This window comes from Truncatella angustata (genome assembly GCF_020726525.1).
Source record: "Truncatella angustata strain MPI-SDFR-AT-0073 chromosome Unknown BKA67scaffold_1, whole genome shotgun sequence".
Classification (NCBI taxonomy): Eukaryota; Fungi; Ascomycota; class Sordariomycetes; order Amphisphaeriales; family Sporocadaceae; genus Truncatella; species Truncatella angustata.
Window position 1 is genome coordinate 2,924,404 of NW_025763381.1, and position 20,548 is coordinate 2,944,951.

Sequence of the window (20,548 nt, forward strand, 5' to 3'; positions counted from 1 at the left end):
CAGAGAACCCTGCAACTTGGGACGTCACTACATTTTCGAGCGCTTAGAACCAACCGCACATTCAGTAATTGTTGGATATCTTAACGCGTAATTCCAGTAGTTGGAAAATTCTGTCTTGTCTGTGCATGACCATGTCCCCAACGGTTGCTGCCAAATCATATTAAGTTTTAATGTAACTTGACATACTAACTTGACCGTTCCTGCATGATGCATTTGGGGTTATAAGGCGTTGGTAGTGCAAAGCGGCTTCGGCACGGCGAGATAAGACCCATATCTCAGCCGGCCGGGTTCAAGGTTATGCGATATGTCCCAGTTCTTTTTTAACTCTAAGTCTGCAATACTCGCAAGGTTAACACAAGACGCCGCCTTCACGACCACTTTCAATATCTTTCTGCATTGTTGGAATTGAGACTTTGCGATGGCGGCGGTTGCGCGATCTTGGATCTGCCGCTCATGCCAGGGAAAGGCATTGAGTAGCCCGCCCCTGGTCACACCACGCAGCCGGAACTTCTACTCGACCACTCCGTCGAGCCGCCAGGACAAGCCATTCCGCATGGCCGTTGTGGGCTCTGGGCCCGCCGGCTTCTACACGGCCTACCGTGTCATGTCCAAAATCCAGCGGGCCAAAGTTGACATGTTTGAGGCTCTTCCGGTACCATTCGGCCTGGTCCGCTTTGGCGTCGCGCCGGACCACCCGGAGGTAAAGAACTGCCAGGACAAATTCGAGGAGGTTGCTGCCTCACCAGACTTCACATTCATCGGCAACGTTTCTGTTGGAAATCAAGGCGGTCATTTCGATGGGTGCACGGTGCCGTTGGACGCCTTGATGCGACATTACGATGCAGTCGTCTTCGCCTATGGCGCCAGCAAGGACAAGAAGCTCGGTGTGCCGGGGGAGGACTTGAAAGGTATTTACTCAGCCAGAGAATTTGTCGGGTGGTACAACGGTCTTCCCGAGTATGCAGACTTGAACCCCGACCTGACGCGCGGGGACGAGGCGGTCATCATCGGCCAGGGTAACGTGGCGCTCGACGTCGCCAGGATGCTGCTCGAGAACGTTGATGTGCTACGGAAGTCTGACATTACCGAGGCTGCTATCGAAACACTACTTAGGAGCCGGGTTAAGCGTGTGCATGTTGTTGGGCGCCGCGGGCCAATGCAGGCTGCTTACACAATCAAGGAAGTCAGAGAACTGATGAAGCTGCATGATGTAGGCTTCCACCGGATTGATATGGGCCTCGTGCCCGATGAGATATCAAAGTTGCCGAGGGCTCAGAAAAGATTGATGGAAGTCATCGTCAAGGGCTCGACAGCGAAGGAGGATGTTGCCAAGACGTGGTCGTTAGATTTCTGCCTTTCCCCAGCCGAGTTCCGTGGGGATCCACTGGCGGGCCTTCAAAGCACCTTGTTTGAGCGCACTTTGTTGTCCGCACCGTTCGACCCAACTTCCAAGGTAAGGGGGACAGGCGAGAAACTCGAGGTTCCTTCGGCGTTGGCGTTCCGGTCGATAGGGTACAAATCAGTTGCACTACCTGGATTCACGGAGGCAGGTATCCTGTTCGACGATAGGAGCGGTGTGATCCGGAATGACGGCCTAGGAAGAGTGTTCACTCGTGGGGCAGTAGATGCGAGTGCTCCAACGCACTTGGGTGGTGTGTATTGCGCAGGCTGGGTGAAGAGAGGGCCGACGGGTGTCATTGCTTCGACCATGCAGGATGCCTTTTCCACTGGTGACGCTATAGCAGCTGATTGGTCCTCGGAAGCTTCTTTCCTGGGCAATGGTGGAAGTCATGGATGGGACAGCTTGAGACACGAGGTGGACACCAGCAAATCCACAGTCATCACGTGGCAAGATTGGCATAAAATAGACAAGGCGGAAAAGGAAAGAGGCAGCAAGATTGGCAAGCAGAGGGAGAAGTATACGAGGATCTCGGACATGCTGTCAGCTGCGTCTTGAAGCATAAATAGACGAGACGGATGAGGTGATTGTACATCTTGTAATACATTGTACTATATCTATAGCATGACTAGGACGACTTCAGCTTTTCTGTGAGCTCAGGCACCTTATCGAATAGATCACCGACCAGGCCAACGTCGGCGACCTGGAAGATGGGTGCATCAGCGTCCTTGTTGATAGCAGCAATGACCTTGCTGTCCTTCATACCTGCCAAGTGCTGGATAGCGCCTGAAATGCCAACTGCCATGTAAAGCTGGGGAGCGACAACCTTGCCGGTCTGTCCTACCTGGAGACTGTTGTCGGCGTATCCACTGTCAACAGCCGCTCGTGATGCGCCAACGGCAGCACCAAGCGAGTCAGCCAGGGGCAACATTACCCGGTCAAACTCCTCCTTTGACTTGAGTCCTCTTCCTCCAGAGACAACCTTGGGGGCGGTTGCGAGGTCGGGTCGGTCCGACTTGGCCAGGTCCTCGGATACCCAATCTGAGGTGGACTCAACCTTGGGATCAACGCCAGCCTCCACGGCCGCGGAGCCACCTCCGATCTCAGCGGCCGCGAAGGCGGTGCCACGAACGGTAATAAACTTGATGTCATCGGTTGACTCGACGGTAGCAATAGCATTGCCGGCGTAAATGGGTCGGACAAAGGTGTTCTCGTTTTCAATTGCGGTGATATCAGAGATCTGTTGCGAATCGAGCATGGCGGCGACTCGGGGGAACAGGCTCTTTCCGAAGGCTGTGTGGCCTACGACAACATGTGTATAGCCACCCTTCTTGATGTTCTCGAGGAGCAAAGGGGCATAGTTCTCCGGGAGTCCCTGGGAGGAGGCAGAGACGAGTTAACGGACGTAGGGGGGGGGGGCTTTGGTGGATGCAGCATACCTTATCATATGCAGCATTGTCTACGGCAATGATCTTTTCGACACCGTCCACCTTTGCTGCCTCGTTGGCCACGGCGTTGATGTTGGCGCCGGCAACAAAAGCATGTACGGAGCCACCCAGCTTCCTTGCGGCTGTGACGGCGCTCAGGGATCCGTGGTTGAGTTGACCATCTCTTTGCTCGAGGACTGCCAATGTTGACAGTAGCCTGTGCAGCGCGGACGGGCTGTAGGGGCTCGCGAAAACGGAAGTGGCCTGGGGGAGGTTGCGGGCTGATCGAACAGCAGTCGTCCTAGCTGCTGAAAACATGATGTGCCGCGATTGAGCCTTTGTGGCTATCTCAACTCAAATGCGATGCAACGAAACGAAACGAAACGAGCGACCCCAGTACAGTATCGGTATTGAATGTGCTAAGCAAGCAACCTTCTGGCTTGGAAGTCGGGACGGGGGGCAGGAGGGACTGGAGCTCGTCATAGGTCAAGCGGTTGTCATCGGCCAGGAGCCCGAGGTAAATTGATGCCATGTGCAACATCCCGCTATCGGGGATGAAGCGCTACTGCTTATGCTGCTTTTGCGGCTTTGCTGCTTAGCACTTTGCTGCTTTGCTGCTTAGCACTTCGCTGGCTGGCTTGCCGCAAGTTGGAGCTGGGGCGGCGGTGCGGGATGGGAACGATCCGACAGATGATAACTATAACCTTATCGGTAATATGATGTTATCGGGATCACCAGAGCTAACTAAACTCTACGGATACTACGATGCCACGGTACTTGATACTGCGATGGCGACTCTCCAAAGACCCACTTGTCCCTGGGGGGATGCACATACAAAGGATGGGAGCTCGGACCATTTTTCTCGTCGTCTGTCCAGTTCCCGTTCTGCCGCTGCAGTTCCAGTCCCAGCTCCCCAGTTCGCGACGGCCAGCAGCAAACAGCAAATTTCCCCCCAAGACGCGCGACTCCAGCCTCTCAAAGCGCATCCACCAAAGATATCGAATTTAGCTACTTGGCTATTTCGCGACCACTCTCAAGCAACAATTTCATCGCACGGCCATAGACAATTCCTTGTCGCAGCCAGATATTTGGTATTCCGCGACGCAACACGCGCCTTGTTGCGAGTGCACGTCTGATTATTGCGTCTGATTGCATCTTAATCATCGTCTACACCCGCTTCTGGTTCCCTGAACACCCGTGTCCATACTCGTACTCGTAAATCACCCATCCGCCATGGAGGACGAGAACTTCAACTATGGCTCTCCCGCCAATGCCGCCACTCCTGGCAGCAACCCTATTCTTGCTCAACCGCCCCTCCAAGCACTTCCTGGCACCGGAGCTGAGGCCCCAGAAGGTGGGTGGCAGTACCGCTCGAGGCTCAACCAATATGCTAATGTTTATGCGCATCGTAGATGTCCACATGTCAGAGGTCCAAGCCTCCGAGCCCAACATCAAGCAGGACAGCACGACACCTGCGCCTGGCGGTACTTCAGACAACCCCCTTGATGCCCCCGCTGCACCTCCCGCTGAGACCACATTAGTAGCCAAGGAAGATGAAGACATGGGCGATGCCTCTAAAGACCTTCAGCCTGCTGTCCAGCATGGCGATGCCCCCGCGACCGCCCCCGCCCCTGCTGCTGAAGCCGGTGCCACAGAGGCCAAGTCAAAAGAGAGCATAGAGAATGCCGCCCGCGAACACCTCATCTCCCAAACACACTCCATCGTCCTGCCGAGCTATAGCACCTGGTTTGACATGAACATCATCCACAACATCGAGCGGAAGGCTCTGCCGGAATTCTTCAACAGCCGAAACCGAAGCAAGACCCCCCACGTCTACAAGGATTACCGAGATTTCATGATCAACACATACCGCCTGAATCCTAGCGAGTACTTGACAGTGACCGCCACGCGACGGAATCTCGCTGGAGACGTGTGCGCCATCATGCGTGTTCACTCCTTCCTGGAGCAGTGGGGCCTCATCAACTACCAGGTAATCTCAACTGCATTCCATCCTTTTTTTATTTTTCGGGTTTTCTTTCTTCTTAAACCTGTTTTTATTCTCTGTTACCTCGCTTCTCCCAGCTGTACTAATCCGTCGCATTAGGTCGATGCCGATCAGAGACCTTCGCAAGTTGGCCCCCCCTTCACTGGGCACTTCCAGATCATTTGCGATACTCCTCGCGGGCTCCAGCCATGGCAGCCCTCTGCCGATCCCATCGCCACTGAAGGCAAGAAGAATCTCGACACAGACCAGAAAGCTGCAGCTATTCCATCGGCTGCCGGCGAGCGCAACTTGGAGATTGGCCGGAATATCTACGAAGCCAGCGCAAAGGGCAAGCAGTTGAACAAAGCCGAGTCCAAGACCAACGGAGAAGCTCCTGCCACCAACGGCGCTGCAAGCGCCACCCCTGACGCCGAGGAGGCCACCAAAAAGCCCATCGCCAAGATCAACTGCCAGAACTGCGGTGTTGACTGCACAAGGGTCTACTACCACCTGCCCGAGGCAAGCTCGCCCAACAAGACAAAGTACGATGTCTGTCCCAGCTGTTACATGGATGGCCGTATGCCACACAACCAGACAAACAACCTGTTCGTCAAGCTCGAGAACCCAACATACTCCGCCATTTTGGACCGTGACGCTCCTTGGTCAGACGCAGAGTTGCTTCGTCTGTTGGAAGGCCTGGAGAAGTACGATGACGACTGGGCTGAGATTGCAGAGCACGTTGGCACCCGCACTCGAGAGGAATGTGTCCTGCAATTCCTGCAGCTCGATATCGAGGACAAGTACCTCGAATCAGAAGCCCCCGTATCCGCACCGACCGGCCTAGGTCTACTCGGAAGCCATGGCGGACAGCTCCCCTTCAGCAAGGCGGACAATCCCGTCATGTCAGTCATTGGCTTCCTCGCCAGTCTTGCCGACCCCAAGAGCACAGCCGCCGCCGCCAAACAGTCAGTTGACGAATTGCGAGCTGGTCTCAGAAACCGGATCGAGGGCGGAGAAGACAAGGCCAATGGTAAGGGCAAGGAGAAGGAAGGCGACTCTATGGAGCTCGACATTAGACAGGAGACGACCACGACGACCACGACGACCACAACAACCACGGCAGCAGCGAGCATCCCACTCGCTATGATGGCTGCTCGCTCCGGTGGTCTGGCCTCGCACGAAGAGCGTGAAATGACTCGCTTGCTAAGCGCTGCCGTCAACGTCACTCTACAAAAGATGGAGCTGAAGCTCAAGTACTTCGACGAGATGGAGAGCATTTTGCAGGCCGAACGTCGCGAGCTTGAACGAGGCCGACAGCAACTGTTCCTCGACCGCCTCGCGTTTAAGAAGCGAGTCAGGGATACACAGGAGGGTCTCAAGACTGCCGCGGTTAATGGTGACATTAAGATGGCCGGCTTTGATTCGCTGAGTTTTGCAACCACTCCTGGCTCGGGTTTGGTACAACCGTTGGTCGCCGACGGCCAGGTTAAGAGTTACGAGGCGTAGGTTTTTTGGTAGCTACCGAACCCTTCGCTGCTGGAGACCTCTAGTGATCTGTTATGGGAAGCGGCGACAGGGAATTTCGAGGGGGACTGATAACGTATTGATTTTCTTTAGGCGTTAAAAGGTCGGCTCAAATGGCCACCCGGGCATCCTCACAGTATGTTTTGTGTAGTAGTCATCTGTACCATCATGAAAGAGGTTTTTAAAATAAAGTGTATTCATTGATGAAGTGACTCTCTCATTAGCATTCAGATACGTGCTGTTTGCAGTGCTGCGTCAACCGCGGCATTTGTGGCAATATCTCCATCTACTGCACCTCCCATTCACTAATATAGGGAGTGTTTTCTCTCCAGTTCGGAGCGGCTGGCGTCAAGCCGAATGTCCACACAGATAATGTCGCCTTCTCGTCTCTCGCAGGTATCTCTGCTGGAGGATCAGTCCTGTGCAGTATGCTCCATAACAATGCTTCCTCATGTCTACTGAAGTGGAAGTCCTGCTCATCAGCTTCTGCTTCCATCCGGTGTTCCGCTTCGATTCGTCCTTGCAAGCCCTGCCGCGCTCGTGTTGTGAATTGGTAATCTGCCGAGAAGTACATGGCTTCACGCATGTCGTGCTTGATCGCTTCCTCGTCGAGGCTGTTGTCTATTCCCATATTGCCTTGGTCACCTATTTCTGCAGCTAGCCCGTCGTCTTCCGGTGAAGAAAGATCCGAGTCGACATCTGACCCTTCTTCTGCATCGGAGTTGGCTTCTTTCGCTTCAAGGGTGACGGTGTCATTGACACTAGATACTCCAAGCGCAGCTTCAACTTCATCATATGACATAGCAAGCTCTGCCTCGCTCTCTTCTTCTGCGATATTCTCCGAAGATTCTTGCTCTTCTGCCATGATGTCTAACCGAAGTCTTCGCGGAGCTCTGGCCCAGAAATCGCGACTGTCCGTCTTCATATTTAACGAGTCAAGAGCGGCCTTGACATCTTTGGGCTTGACCAGATTCTTCGTGAATGGCATGTACTCTTTGTGCGCCTTGATCCGCATACCCGCCATAAAAAGCGTGCTCGCAACCAGACGTTTCGTAACACTGACAACCAAGGCATGGAAGTCCGAAAGCGCCGTGGCCCTGATCGCCGGCGGCTCTTCCGACACGTACTGCCAGTTGTAATCCGGGATCACCGAGTTCATGAAGACGCGCTCCGACAGCCTGAGCCAGGTCCGCACGTTGAAGAACTCGAGAAATGGCATCTCATTGCCATCTTCCTGCCCCTCCCCGCCCAACTCTTCCTCGCGGACCTTCCGCGTGATCAGCCACCGATCTCCCCACCGTCGCTCCTCGACGCCGACCTCATGGTTCTCCTGCCTCAGTGCCAAGTCATCCGCTGCCTCCTCCAGCGCCACCGCACATTCATGGCTCACCTCCGTAGCGGCGGGGATCTCGGCGGGCCTCGGCGTCCTGCGCCTCAGCTCCCCGTCTGCGCGCCGCTGCCTCGTCCGTTCTTCGAGCAGCATCATGTACTGCCGCACTTCCAGCGGGCCCTTCGACGCGGAGCCCATGCGCGCGGCGATGCCGGGGAGGTCATCTCGGCCGAGGCGGCCCAGCGCCGAGAAGAAGGCTTCCTTCTCCACGGCGGTCCATCGCACGGCGCCGATCTGGGAGGGGCTGAGGTCGAGCGTGTCCGGGGCGATCAGGGAAGCCGATGCGTCCGCGATGTCCTGGTTCAGAAGAGATAGGTAGTCCGGATTGAAGGTGCGCCGTTGGCGTTTGAGCGGCGCGCCAGCGTAAGGGGCGAGGTGGTGGGCTGGGCGCTTGCGGGAGGTGCTGGAGATCGATGGGGTAGATGATGCGTCTGACTCTTCTTCTGCTCCATCGGAAATGCCTCCTCGGCTTGTGGGCTGGCGTGGTAGGCGATGCGACGAGGCGTCAGAGTCATCTCCGGCTGATTCGTGCTCTGATGCCACAGCGTCTTCTGCGTCGCTGGGCACGTAGTCCTCCTCATCTGATGCCGTCCCCATGCTGGTACAGTGGAGGGACCTCAAAAGAATGCAATATCAATTTCCAGTTCGAACCAGTAGCGTGGACTCGTAGTCACTCAACTGCCTATATAGGTCTTTCGTTGTGCCAAAAGAATAATACGGTGTCCAATTCACCTTGTTAAAGGCTCGAAAATTTGTGCTCCAAGAACTCTTCAACGACACTGTCCGTTCTGCGGTAATAGAATCGTCCTTTTATCAGGGAAAGAGACTTCGCGCCCGGTGTTCGATCAACCAAAGTATACGATGCCAATGCAATTCCGAAGTCAACAGAATGTTAGAAAGTGCCCTCCGTCACCTGCCGTTCTGTTAGTCTTGTGGAATTAACTCATCTTTATATCATTCGATACTTACAGAGAATACGACAGAAATACCGGTCTATGTAACATTTATGATTTCCATAATGTTACGCCTGCCTCACATTATTGGATTGTTCGTTGAGGCCTCGGAAGTTTTTGGGTTGCGGAGCCCTGCCATTTAGCATCATTTCTTTTTTTGGCATGAGCGTCTACACCCTTCAGAAGAGCTTCAGCAATCCCTCAAGCTTATGAAGATGACTAGCAACGACGTCTCAACTTCTCCAAATGCGGGTTTCTAGTTGTTCAAACCCTCCCAGCAAAACTTCACTCAGCTGAAATAAACTTTTGGATATACATCATGACCGCAGAATTCTTTGCAACCCCTGTGAGATTGTCCCAGTACCTCAGACTTCAAGAGCATTCAAGCTCTATTGATGTGGGCCCCTTGGCTTAGTTTACGGTTTGGGCACCCGGGACAGCGCTAGCATGCTGGAAAACATGCAACTCGGGGCTTAAAATTTGGAACATAGCACCTCGGACTTAGTGCATCAGCCGGGGTGACCAGATAAATCAGGGAGCAACTCCCGCTCGATTAGACAGATCATGACGCTGAGCGTGACCTAAATACAACTCGCCTTGTTGAGAAAGAAAAAATCGACGACCAAGGGGCAAGACCAAGTACAAGATTTGCAAACAACACGGACAACCGTAGTGATTTTTCTCGGATTTCCCCCCGGATTCTTCTGACTTAGTGAACTTCGTTTAACATCACCTCGCCAAGACGACAAGGAATCGAGAGGTGGTTAGGGGGCCATGCGCAAAGCCGCTGTAGTTTGGCGCTTGACAAAACTATGCATCAGGTCTTCCAAACCATTCACGACCGGGACTCAGGCCTTTAGATCAGTCTCAAGCCAGGCTGCTGCTGCTGCTGCTGCTGCTACCTTAGAGAGACCCAGTCAACATGCCCTTCACCAGATTCGTCTTCGTGATTATCAAGAAGAGTGCATACAGGCGGTTCTCTCCTCGATAAGCCATGGCCACAAGCGCCTTGGGATTTCGCTGGCTACGGGCGCTGGCAAGACGGTCATATTCACACAACTGATCAACCGCGTCGAAGCACCCTCTCAACATGCCGGACAGACGCTCATATTGGCGCATCGGCGCGAGCTAGTTGAGCAAGCTGCTAAGCATTGCACAAGCGCTTACCCGAACAAGACTGTTGACATAGAGATGGGCAATATACATGCTTCTGGGTTTGCCGATATCACCATTGCAAGCATACAGAGCATCACCTCCGGAGACAGGATCGACAAATTTGACCCGAGGCGGTTCAAGCTCGTGTTGGTGGACGAAGCCCATCACATCGTCGCCCCTGGATATCTAAGAGCCTTGGAACACTTCGGTTTGGATCAGAAACGAGAAGGGTCTCCTACATTGGTTGGTGTATCTGCCACCTTCTCACGCTTTGATGGTCTTCGGCTAGGCGCCGCGATCGACGAGATCGTCTACCACAAAGACTATGTCGATATGATCGGGGAGAAGTGGCTCTCCGACGTTATTTTCACCACTGTCGAGTCCACAGCAGATCTGTCAATGGTTCGTGGCGGAGCTAACGGCGATTTTCAACCTGGAGATCTCTCTCGAGTTGTCAATACAGAGCAAGTGAACGAGATTACTGTGCGAAGCTGGCTTGCCAAAGCCGCTGGGAGAAAATCCACCTTGGCTTTCTGTGTAGACCTTTCGCATGTCGCTGGTTTGACACAAACCTTTCGGAACCATGGTATTGATGCTCGGTTCGTGACTGGGGACACGCCGAAAGTTGAACGTAGCAAACGTCTCGAGGCTTTCAAGGCACAGGAGTTTCCTGTCCTGATTAACTGCGGTGTGTTTACTGAAGGCACTGACATCCCGAACATAGATTGCGTCATTCTGGCAAGGCCAACACGCTCTCGAAATCTACTCGTACAGATGATCGGAAGAGGGATGAGGTTATTCCAGGGGAAGACGAATTGCCATGTCATCGATATGGTCTCCAGCCTGGAGACTGGTATCATCACCACTCCGACTCTTTTCGGCCTAGATCCTGGAGAGCTAGTGAGCGATGCTTCCGTGGATGAAATGCGGAGAATGAAAGACCGTAAGGAGGCTGAGGAGGAACGGACGCAGGTTGCAAATTCCGCCCAATCAGCACCACCAGCAAATAGTGCCCTTGTTGGCAACATTACTTTTACTGAGTATGATTCCGTCTTCGATCTCATCGCGGATACGTCTGGTGAAAAGCATATTCGCTCCATCAGCCAGTATACGTGGGTTCAAGCAGGGCCAGATAAGTACATCCTGTCCACACCAAGCGGGACCTACCTCAGGCTGGAGAGGGATCAGGCTACCAACAACGAAGAGCCCATGTTTTCAGCATGGGAAATAAGGGCGCTTCCTCAGGGAACTGGATCCAAGTCACCATACGCGACTCCACGCCGTTTGCTTGATGCCACAACCTTCACAGATGCTGTCCATGGTGCCGACAAGTACGCATCAGAGAAATTTTCTCACAATTTCATTTCGAGACGGATGAGATGGCGTAACAATCCAGCAACCGAGGGGCAGCTGAAGATGATCAACAGGCTGCGAGCGAAGGAGGATAAGCTAACGCCCACTGATATTACAATGGGCAAGGCAGCTGACATGATCACTAAGATCAAACACGGAGCCCGTGGTCGTTTCGCTACCATTGATGCAGACAGGCGGCGCAAAGAGCGTCAGGTCTCACTCGTCGAGCAGGAGAAGGAGAGAAAACAGAGAGAGAAGGTTTCTGTCGGGCCGCTGATGGCTTAATGGAATGCCATCGCATTACTCGTTCTCATCACTGAAACATAATCGATGTATATCACATGTACGAAATAATAGCATCTGAACAATGTAGGAAATGATGAGTTAACATTTCCACGCGCTAATGCCAGAAGGCATTACAGCTCGGCCTCGGCTTATTTCCTACACATGAGCTTCACATGTACAATTTCATGCAGTCGCGTAACTCGAGCATTTACCCGCGTGGATGTGACTACTTGTTTTGTCCTATATTATACCGCTGACTTCCTGCTCGAAACACTTGAATTTTCTTTTCTTTTTAATTCACGTTGGCTTTGGAGGATATTTTACGTCAAACAAATAGAGTTCCAATAGCAACCAGTTCAAATCTCATTGCACTTCTATACCAGACTAACCTATGGCTCGCCCGTTTCGTTACGAGACATCGCAGGCTATTCAAATTATGTGGTGCCAGCTCAGACTTGATTTGAAACTTCAAATGTGTAATGAAAAGTGTTTTTTAAAATAGGGTGCATAGTTCATAACATATCATAGGCTGTCCACTTCCAGTACAAACATTTGCGAATATTGATGGAAGTGAGAAAATTGCAAAGAAACTCATGTTTTCATGAGGTACGAAGTGATTGCTAACAACTTGAACGTCCCACTGCCCCAAGACTTGCGCAACGTAACAAGCCAAGACAACCAGAAAAGCTAATCGTAGCAACGCAACTTTCTTAGCGTGTCAGAACGAGACACTCTTGAGCAACCAGAGACTGCGAAGATCGCACCAACCTCCATCACCTTGTAAGGGTACCCAAACGACACTACCAAAGTAACGACGAGTTATGTCTTCGCAAACACTTGACCATTGTCGCAAGTTCTTAGTAAGCTTAGTCCAAATCCATTATTCCACACAAACGACCGAAATTATCGTGGCCGACCACGAGACTTGGGAGCTGCCGGACTTAGTTGACAATAATTGAGCAATTTCCACGCAGTAATTATTACTCAACTGAGTAGTGCCCTATGGCGCAATTGGCAGCGCGTCAGACTGTTATTCGCACATCATACGATTGATAATCTGGAGGCTCTGAGTTCGACCCTCAGTGGGGCAGCTTTTTGATGTTTCGTGTGTGTTTTTGACATGCTACCGTTACATATTCTATCTCATCCGTCTTTCCAGTAACATGGCAAACGAACGAATTTCATAGCATATAAACCTGTTGCCCGCTGAGATGATTTTTAGTCTCGGATGCACCGTCTGTGTCGGATGTGACAACGATGGACGCGATAACACGTACGTACATGTACTGCTTGAAGATTGCAAGCACTTGTGAGCGATTCAATTTGAAATGGCGGGGGCGTCCCTATACTAACTATGTAGCTGCTACTCCATAGATATAGCATCGGCGCCATGTGACATATCGTCGCTGCCGTAACGGCCCTGCTGGCCGCTGCGTTCACATACTTCGTGAATGATCTAAGGAAGTGAAGGCAACTGAACTGGATGGACTAGTGGGTTTTACTGACTGAATATGGGATTACTCAAAGCTTAATGCGCCTTTGACTTCTAATTTGTGTAAATAAAGTCGCCTACCAGATCTATCGACACTTGACGTCGCCAACTCGGTGACGGCATCTCAGCACAGAACGACTGCACAACCTCTGCTAAAAATTCCCTGTCCCCAAGATTACCTGGGTAAGTTTCTTCGTACGAACAGCCTGATTTCACTCAAAGGAGCTCAGCAGAAGCACGCGCGTTCCATCTCAATCTCGGCTTCTCCTTGTCACACATTATGACTTTGACTACTGTTATTATTGATTCGGGCTTGAAGATTCTGTGAGGCAATTCGCGACAAAGCAGACTCCAGGGAAATTTTGAGCTGGAGGACTACCTCACAAGGCTCACCATCGAGAATCATCGGAAAGGCAGTACTTGACGCGGATATGTCTATCAGAATCTAGTCTACCCGATTACAGTGCTCCCCCATAGTTATGCCAAGATGATGCCTCTATTAGATACAATTTTCCCTTTCCAGGCTGTGGGCCTTCTCCGGCCACTGAAACTCTGAATAAATAGGAGATAATTGGATCACGAGGTTCACATGGAAGTTGACCTCAAAATTGTGCGCCGCACGAAGGAAATTGCCGCAGAGGAGAAGGCTGGAGTCAAGGGCACAAAGAGACGATCGGTAGTTGATCTGGTACTCAATGGTTACGAGACAAAGTCGATGGCCATCATGATTCTAAATCCACATGATATGTCTAAGAGCTTTTGCGACGACATGAAGAATTCTGTCAAGACGTTCATATTTGCTGGACGTGGCACAAGATCCTCAACATTTTGTTGGGCAAACTACCTGGTCTAAAAACACACCAACGTTTATGCAAAACCAAGAGCAGAACTAGATGAGTATCTGTCCTCAAGCCCTGCCGAAGCCGTAACAACAATTTAGGAGAATGGTTACATCATCCATATGTTAAATGAATTAAAATAAATAATATAAGGAAAGAAAGTAAAAAAGGTACAACAGTAACTTGAACTGATGACCTTAAAAAAACGCATCCCCCAGTACTCGCGAGAGCCCCCAGTACCCAAGATCCCAGATGCTTCCGCAGCAAGGCGCCCGACCAACAACTAGGCTAGCTCTCAACGTGCTGTTTAGAAACGGCTCACCAATCAGAGAGTTTGCCCGAAAGGCGAAAGAAGGCATAGTTATCTTAAGATAAGTAGCCTCTTCTCCTTGAGACCTATTCCAGTTCTGTGGTTGCCCAGTGAAGCTCACTTGCACCTAGTAACCAGCTATTGCCTACTTTGCCTATTGCCTGACTTTCCTACCTGCCACAAGTGTGAAGCTTAGAGTATATAACTGCAGTTCTCAAAGACATGATCCTTTTTTCCTGCTAGGGAGCACCGCTCTCGATTTCACACCGGATGGATATATTATCGACCGGCCGCCAAACAGAAGACTCCCCAAGTTACAAGTATATCATATGGTTTAGCCAGCGGCACACACGATCCATCGTCACGAGCGATGATTATCTGCGCTGCTCAAGTGCATACCTGAGCGTTCCATACCTTCACGGACACCGTTTCCGAGCGCGCGGAACTATCCACTGAAGCCGGCAAGGACGCATTTCGACCTTTTGAAAAGAGCCTTAGGAACTGCATCGGACAAGAGCCAGCAACGGTGGAAGGTATGATCATACTTGCGTTGATTATCCAGGCATCTCGATTTCGTCCTGGAATATCTTATCGAAGGCGCTGATGTACGGTACCCCCGGGCCTCAGCAAACGGTCGAGTGTAGCAAAGATACGGAATATGGAAATGCTATTCGGGCTGGAACGTGGAAGCCAGACCATGTTGAAGTACATCGAGGGTATAAAAAGCTTTCGGAAGTTGCTAAAGCGAGCTGGAGGCTGTCTTGGACGCATTTACTATCGAATCAATTAGTTTCCCTGATTCAGTAGTTGGCTCATGTATTGTGTTGGATGCGTCAAGTCTAATTTACGATCAATATGTGACCATACGGGTACACCCTTCAAGCATTTCCTATCACCGCTGCATGCTCTTGAGGTGCGCCAGTGGCTTGATCAAACCTTACCTCGGCTAAAGAATTCATGGTCTTGTATTTCACTACGTATTCATATTGTATAACTCGTTTCCCCGACATACAAGGCCTCGTAATTTTGTGTTCCGTCATCGGCTTGTGAGTCATACTCAGAGGAGCTTGTTTCTAGTGAATCCACACAGTACTTGATAGACTGGTATTGTCAGCAAAGCGCCCAGTACGCAGTGAAACCTCAATTCCAGATCCAGAAATTCCAATTGCTTCAGCCCGGATTTATTCCACTATCCTTATCACGAGTGCATTCGAAAGTTGGCAGGTTAGGGCACATAGTTCCTGGACGACAGAAAAATGGCCCGACAATTCGTTAGTTCCGGATCGTCTTTTGAACAGCGAATCGGATACTCTCGTGCTGTAGTGACAGGAGAATGGGTATTTGTGTCCGGATGTACTGGGTCGGTACCCCCAAATGTCACGCCATCCGAGAACTATGCAGGGTGTCACGGCATACTGATTGATTGATGAAGATACGACTACAAAACCGGCGAAATCTCCGCAGACGTTGTCCAACAGACAGAGCAAACATTCAAGAATATCGCGGCCGCACTCCACGAGGCTGGCGCCAATGTGGATGAGATTGTGAGAGTCAGGTACATCCTGCCCCTTCGCGAGGACTTCCCGAAGTGCTGGCCGGTGCTAACGAAATGGCTTGGAAATGCACGCCCGGCCGCCACTATGATCGTTTCGGGTCTGCTGGACGAGGCCATGAAGATTGAGATTGAAGTGACGGCGAAAAAAGGGTCGGCACATGCGGAAAGTGATGTGACCCCCACGGCTTAAAATGGGAAACACAGATCAGTTCCGATGTCTGGCTGTTGAAAAAATTAATTTTATCGAAAATAATTTTTGTTTACATGCCCGTTCCGGTAGCCTACAGGGACACCATTAAAATTAGGCGAAATGACAGGCAAAAGCGGAAGACTTTGGCGCCTGATATATCATGCTGTCAGTTGTGGCGATGGTTCATTGGATATCGCTCACGAAAGTTTGTAATGCAGGCGAGTTGTGGGATACACGTAACAATCGATCATCATCCAAATGTGAAGCCAACGAGTAAGAGACGCCGCCGTGCTTTATGTATTCGGCTGTATTGCTACGATAACTCTTATGCAAGAAACATCATGTTCGGAAACGAAGACGCCACAGATGGCCAAGGCTTGCGGCTGAAAAGTTGCCTTAGTGGTCCGGATCAGCCTCCGCCGACATCAACTAGGCTGGAGTCTGCAGTGTTTGGACCATTGTGATAAGAACATGTACCATCGAATCGAGCAGGGCGCGACTGCCTGGGATTGGATGAAATCTAGCGACGAGGGTTGCGACGTTTATTGACGTACCCCGTGGAAATGACGGTATCATTTCAACGTACTCGCTTCTCATTATTTTCGATTGCTAGGCCCATCACGACAAATTTACATTACATTGAGAAGAAGAGATCATGGTATTCTTAATAGTTGCTAAACTATGAAAATAATATGTGCTTAATCCGAAGTCTAAGTATGTAGTATATATTGTGTACCGTAGTAAATCAACTGCTCGCTAAAAGAATCATTTCAACCCATTGTCAACGTCCTGTGTGTACAGATTGCGTTCTGCATCTATGTAAATTATGATTAAAGTTGGATAATGTGCAGTATGCTACCATAGAATGTGAGGAAACATATGCAACATGTATCTGCATGTGTTATGCTGTCGTGGCAGCTTGACGCTTAGAAGTGAGAAACGACCAACGCTTCTTCTTCATCTCATTGGGGGCTTCAATTTCCACGGCTGGACCTCGTTGCTTAACTGTATCCATCCTATGCTTGGCAGACTGATCTAGACTCAGCGACGGTAATTTGTCTGCAGAAGGGAACGCAGCAATGACACTGGCAGCAGGAGTTGTTGCAGCAGAGCTTGGTGCGGAAGACCCCTTGGACCTTGCAGATGAAGCATATGAGTTTGACATTGCTGGAGAGCTTGACACTGAGTCGATGGATGAAATCGGAGGAACTGGGTATGCTGGCGGTGAACCTGGAATGCTCAAAGCGGCATGGTTCATCGGCCGAGGTGCAGCGAACCGATGGGCACGAGAGATTGACTGAGCAGACATTGTGCGTTGGTGTGATTGAGGGAAATGATGGGAGGCAGCACTCGTAACAGGATTGCGTGGGGAACCAGATACACTCAAAGCACTTCCAGAAGTGTTTCCGGGAGTACTATAGTTATATGATACGGGGCGCTTGTGGCCAACCTCAAGATCTTCCTCGGATGAGCTGGAGTTTCCTGAGCTTCCATTCGGCTTCACACGGGTTCGACCACCAACTCCCAACATGGATTGGGTAAAAGGAGGCAACGGAGGGACAGGCGGAATCAACTCCCGCTCCTTTCCTTTCCTGCTATTGGAATGCGAGAAGTCGTCTCGTGCCACAGAGTTCCCCGGGGACATGTGCTGCCAAGTTGGAGGGAGGCTGTTGAAGCTGTGTACTCTAGATACCGGTACAACAGGGCTTGCAGAAGTCGAAGGATAAGACACATTAGATAGCGAGCTGGAGACTCTCGGTAAAGTGCCTGGACGCGTCTCTACTGCAGTCATAGAGTTCCTTTTCCGATTTTGCTCCCTGATCCTGGAGCGGTAATCCAGGTTCGAGCCGGCTGGTGCGCCCGACAACGCGTCAGTTCCGGCATGTGTTGGTACGTGTTTGTAGGCGGCCTTGGCTGTCTCCTGCTTCGCCTTCTCCATATCCTTGGCGTTCTGTTCTTTGGCCTGCTGGCGGCCCTTCTTCATGATTGAAAGCACAGACATGGCGACAGTTGCTACAAACCAAAATCGAGGGTTTGTAAATATGCTTTTAAATTGTGCTGACGACACTTGAGATCAGATCTCACTATGTAATGTCGTTTTCCTTCTTCTTAAGCTGGTCAATGAGCCGCTCCACAGAGAAGCTACTTCCAGAAGTGGTATTTGCGCTCTGATAGAGTATTGCAGTGCTAATTGCGAAACACACGGGCATCTACCACGAAACACAGACTTGCAACTTCAGGAGTGGTGGATATTCTCGACGGCACAAAAAGCCGAAATGGCGATTAGTGATAATAATTCGAGGGGACGATTGCCCTTAAACTGGCTGCGATTGACGATATGACGAACAGCAAAACCCAGGTAACGCTGATTTCCAGGAATGATACTGGGTCGAGACTTTTCGAAAGCAGCGAGCCGAGCTTGGCGTGGTGTGATTCCAGAAGAGCCGTTACAAGGAACACGAAACAAACTGAGATTGTCCCAACCAAATCGTCCTAACGTATAGGCTCGACGTGGGCAATGAGGAGGGTTGTGGGAGCTGATGGTGGGAACAGTGGGACCACCGTGTTGGGTACTCTCAACGTAGTTGTAGCGGCAGCTCAGCACCCCAATTCAACTGCGTGTTGAGGATCAAGAATGAACGTGATGAGATTTCGAACGTCTACACAGAGGCAAACGATTCGAGAGGCCGGAAACCCGTGGGAATGGTAAGACGTTTTATGCGAACTGGCAAGGGATTCTAGCGCAACTTACGCTAGAGCGGCGTGGCTTAGTGGCGTTCCAATGCAGATAGGACCATGTACGGAGTACAAATAGTGTCTCGCGGCGCCGGGAAAGCGAGATGTCGTTCCTGCTACAACTACCCAAGTATGAGAAGTATCTCAGCTGCACCCTAACGTTAGCACCGAAGAGGAGAGTACACATAACTTAGACTCTTGCTGTACCAGCTCGGTTTTGCTTGTTGACCCATAAGCGGTCAATAGAAAACACGAGCGGTTGACTGAGAGAACAGTTACACTAATCGTGATCGTCATCCAACTGAGTCCTGGGTGGACGGACTGCGAGAGTGAATCTAGCATTTCAGCGGTCACGTCTTGATGCCACTTGAAAGTTCCTTGAATGATTCTAGCCTTGATAACTGGTGCAAAATGATTATCTCAGGTGTGTGTGGTTCTCGTATTGGTCATTGATCAAGTACTGATTACACTTCGGACCAGGCTCAACTAGGGCGAGCGTAGTATCGCTCCGATGTCCTAAATAAGAATCTGTACGTTTTCTTTCGTTCGGATGCGAAGGGCTGGTTCAGCTAGGCATCTTCGCCAAAATTGCACCCACATAGGTGCATTCGCGGCGCGTCAAGTTCACAAGGTTAGCATAGCGGTAGGGTGTTGTTGGTGGTGGTGGTGGTGCGATAGACCAGTTGACCAGTGAGCATTCCGAGGCTGAGCGCTGCACTAACGAACGTGTCAAGCGACTCCAGTTTGTGTCGGACTAACCTTAGTTTAGGATTGTTGTTATCATGACCATCCATTCGATCATTTTCAAATACCTACTGTAGGTTAGGGATTAAAGTAGCCGCATCTCGGACTCCGGAACGGCCAGACATTAAATTCCCTAACCTAGCATTAGCTTATCCTGATGCCGAGCTCCACGATACTTTAACCCGCTTAAGTCCTGGTTCCATGTTCCCTGCAGCGGAGGCACTAACCTATGTTACTGTGTTTCATTGAACTATTGGTACAATAATTGCTTAACGTGCAGTATCCCTACATGATCAATACTCTGAGGTCACAATCCTTGCTTGCTCTGGGAATGTATTGACAAATTCAATCATTCGTGAGCCCTAGGATTTCAAGTTTGGTATTACCATTGATCCGACTGCTGCAATGCCCGATCAATATTGGATATATTGCTGAGGCCCAGCTGATCCTCGACTCATCCTCGACTCATCCACGACTTGGCGCATCGTGTATACCAAGAGCCAGCATTTTTGGTGGCTTATAATTTGATCATCCTTATCAACGCACAACTTGAGTTACTATCAAAAATGCTATCGACTACTCAAGTGATCGTAGAGGCGACGGCAAGTCTGGGCACTTGCACAGCAAAGACATTTGCTCAAAACCCGTCAATCACAACAGTCGAGTCAGGACATCTGACTCTCACGCGTCTGTGCTATGCAACTACGTCGAAAACATGTCGATTTGTCAAGACCTGCTCATCTGACTGACCCTTCTCCAGCATTTGAGTGGAGCAAGGCTTTGCCGATAGTTTCTAGGCCATGCGCCAACTCTAACGGTGAGGCTAAGTTGAAGTCACAAGGATACGCGAGCATGACGCTCCCGTTGCCGACTACATTATCGGGGTATACATCTTTTTAGAGTTTTTAAAATAAAATAAAAATTGCAATCTTCTTGTCGCATTCTAATGGAATAATGACCTGCAAAAACACAACGAAAGATCCGAAATCTTATAAGCCGCTTCCGTGGTCATAACGAGACTTACCATATTCATAAGTCAGGATAGCGTTATTAGCCGAGTAGATAGCATTACAATAATTTTTAGAGACTGATAGCTTACTGGCAGGCGCCAACCAACTGCTTATTGTCAAGTTCACTTGAGGCAAACGTTGGCTGCCGGGATTGTGACTACGGACTCCACCATAACAATACGATATGCACGCTCGAAGATGC

At 50.7% G+C, this 20,548-nt stretch overlaps 7 protein-coding genes and 1 non-coding gene across 8 annotated transcripts; 5 read left to right on the forward strand and 3 right to left on the reverse strand.

Annotated features, from left to right (window-relative positions):
- The first annotated feature begins 107 nt into the window (after positions 1-107).
- On the forward strand, positions 108-1,986 carry BKA67DRAFT_545735 (uncharacterized protein). Its single transcript, XM_046101344.1, has one exon. It carries the CDS (start codon positions 419-421, stop codon positions 1,955-1,957), a length of 1,539 nt encoding a protein of 512 aa, XP_045963900.1. The 5' UTR covers positions 108-418; the 3' UTR covers positions 1,958-1,986.
- On the reverse strand, positions 1,987-3,306 carry BKA67DRAFT_545739 (putative electron transfer flavoprotein alpha chain precursor). Its single transcript, XM_046101345.1, has 2 exons — positions 2,839-3,306; positions 1,987-2,774 (listed from the first exon to the last, which is right to left on the reverse strand). The coding sequence occupies exons 1-2, from the start codon at positions 3,142-3,144 to the stop codon at positions 2,028-2,030; spliced, it is 1,053 nt and encodes a 350-aa protein (XP_045963901.1). The 5' UTR covers positions 3,145-3,306; the 3' UTR covers positions 1,987-2,027.
- Positions 3,307-3,679: 373 nt separating this feature from the next.
- Positions 3,680-6,540, forward strand: BKA67DRAFT_545741 (SWIRM domain-containing protein). Its single transcript, XM_046101346.1, has 3 exons — positions 3,680-4,180; positions 4,239-4,816; positions 4,931-6,540. Exons 1-3 carry the CDS (start codon positions 4,060-4,062, stop codon positions 6,314-6,316), a joined length of 2,085 nt encoding a protein of 694 aa, XP_045963902.1. The 5' UTR covers positions 3,680-4,059; the 3' UTR covers positions 6,317-6,540.
- On the reverse strand, positions 6,541-8,714 carry BKA67DRAFT_545743 (uncharacterized protein). The gene has a single exon (XM_046101347.1). It carries the CDS (start codon positions 8,319-8,321, stop codon positions 6,621-6,623), a length of 1,701 nt encoding a protein of 566 aa, XP_045963903.1. The 5' UTR covers positions 8,322-8,714; the 3' UTR covers positions 6,541-6,620.
- Positions 8,715-9,451: 737 nt separating this feature from the next.
- Positions 9,452-11,470, forward strand: BKA67DRAFT_511124 (P-loop containing nucleoside triphosphate hydrolase protein; the record flags this gene model as incomplete). Its single annotated transcript, XM_046097382.1, has 2 exons — positions 9,452-10,435; positions 10,490-11,470. The coding sequence occupies 2 exons, from the start codon at positions 9,452-9,454 to the stop codon at positions 11,468-11,470; spliced, it is 1,965 nt and encodes a 654-aa protein (XP_045963904.1).
- Positions 11,471-12,466: 996 nt separating this feature from the next.
- On the forward strand, positions 12,467-12,561 carry BKA67DRAFT_t11. The gene has a single exon. It is a non-coding gene; the product is annotated as a tRNA-Asn (tRNA).
- Positions 12,562-15,267: 2,706 nt separating this feature from the next.
- Positions 15,268-15,948, forward strand: BKA67DRAFT_28431 (endoribonuclease L-PSP). Its single transcript, XM_046095967.1, has 2 exons — positions 15,268-15,471; positions 15,544-15,948. Exons 1-2 carry the CDS (start codon positions 15,368-15,370, stop codon positions 15,854-15,856), a joined length of 417 nt encoding a protein of 138 aa, XP_045963905.1. The 5' UTR covers positions 15,268-15,367; the 3' UTR covers positions 15,857-15,948.
- A 602-nt stretch (positions 15,949-16,550) lies between these two features.
- Positions 16,551-18,026, reverse strand: BKA67DRAFT_28447 (uncharacterized protein). Its single transcript, XM_046095969.1, has one exon. It carries the CDS (start codon positions 17,856-17,858, stop codon positions 16,758-16,760), a length of 1,101 nt encoding a protein of 366 aa, XP_045963906.1. The 5' UTR covers positions 17,859-18,026; the 3' UTR covers positions 16,551-16,757.
- Positions 18,027-20,548: the final 2,522 nt, after the last annotated feature.

Bases quoted from the DNA above. Each gene is read 5' to 3' on its own strand.
- BKA67DRAFT_545735 (XM_046101344.1), top strand. From the start codon at position 419: ATGGCGGCGGTTGCGCGATCTTGGATCTGCCGCTCATGCCAGGGAAAG.
- BKA67DRAFT_545739 (XM_046101345.1), bottom strand. From the start codon at position 3,144: ATGTTTTCAGCAGCTAGGACGACTGCTGTTCGATCAGCCCGCAACCTC. The intron at 2,775-2,838 runs GTATGCTGCATC...GCCTCCTCCCAG, and splicing joins ACAATGCTGCATATGATAAG to GGACTCCCGGAGAACTATGC.
- BKA67DRAFT_545741 (XM_046101346.1), top strand. From the start codon at position 4,060: ATGGAGGACGAGAACTTCAACTATGGCTCTCCCGCCAATGCCGCCACT. The intron at 4,181-4,238 runs GTGGGTGGCAGT...TGCGCATCGTAG, and splicing joins CGGAGCTGAGGCCCCAGAAG to ATGTCCACATGTCAGAGGTC. The intron at 4,817-4,930 runs GTAATCTCAACT...CCGTCGCATTAG, and splicing joins GGGGCCTCATCAACTACCAG to GTCGATGCCGATCAGAGACC.
- BKA67DRAFT_545743 (XM_046101347.1), bottom strand. From the start codon at position 8,321: ATGGGGACGGCATCAGATGAGGAGGACTACGTGCCCAGCGACGCAGAA.
- BKA67DRAFT_28431 (XM_046095967.1), top strand. From the start codon at position 15,368: ATGGCCCGACAATTCGTTAGTTCCGGATCGTCTTTTGAACAGCGAATC. The intron at 15,472-15,543 runs GTCGGTACCCCC...TGATTGATGAAG, and splicing joins TTTGTGTCCGGATGTACTGG to ATACGACTACAAAACCGGCG.
- BKA67DRAFT_28447 (XM_046095969.1), bottom strand. From the start codon at position 17,858: ATGTCTGTGCTTTCAATCATGAAGAAGGGCCGCCAGCAGGCCAAAGAA.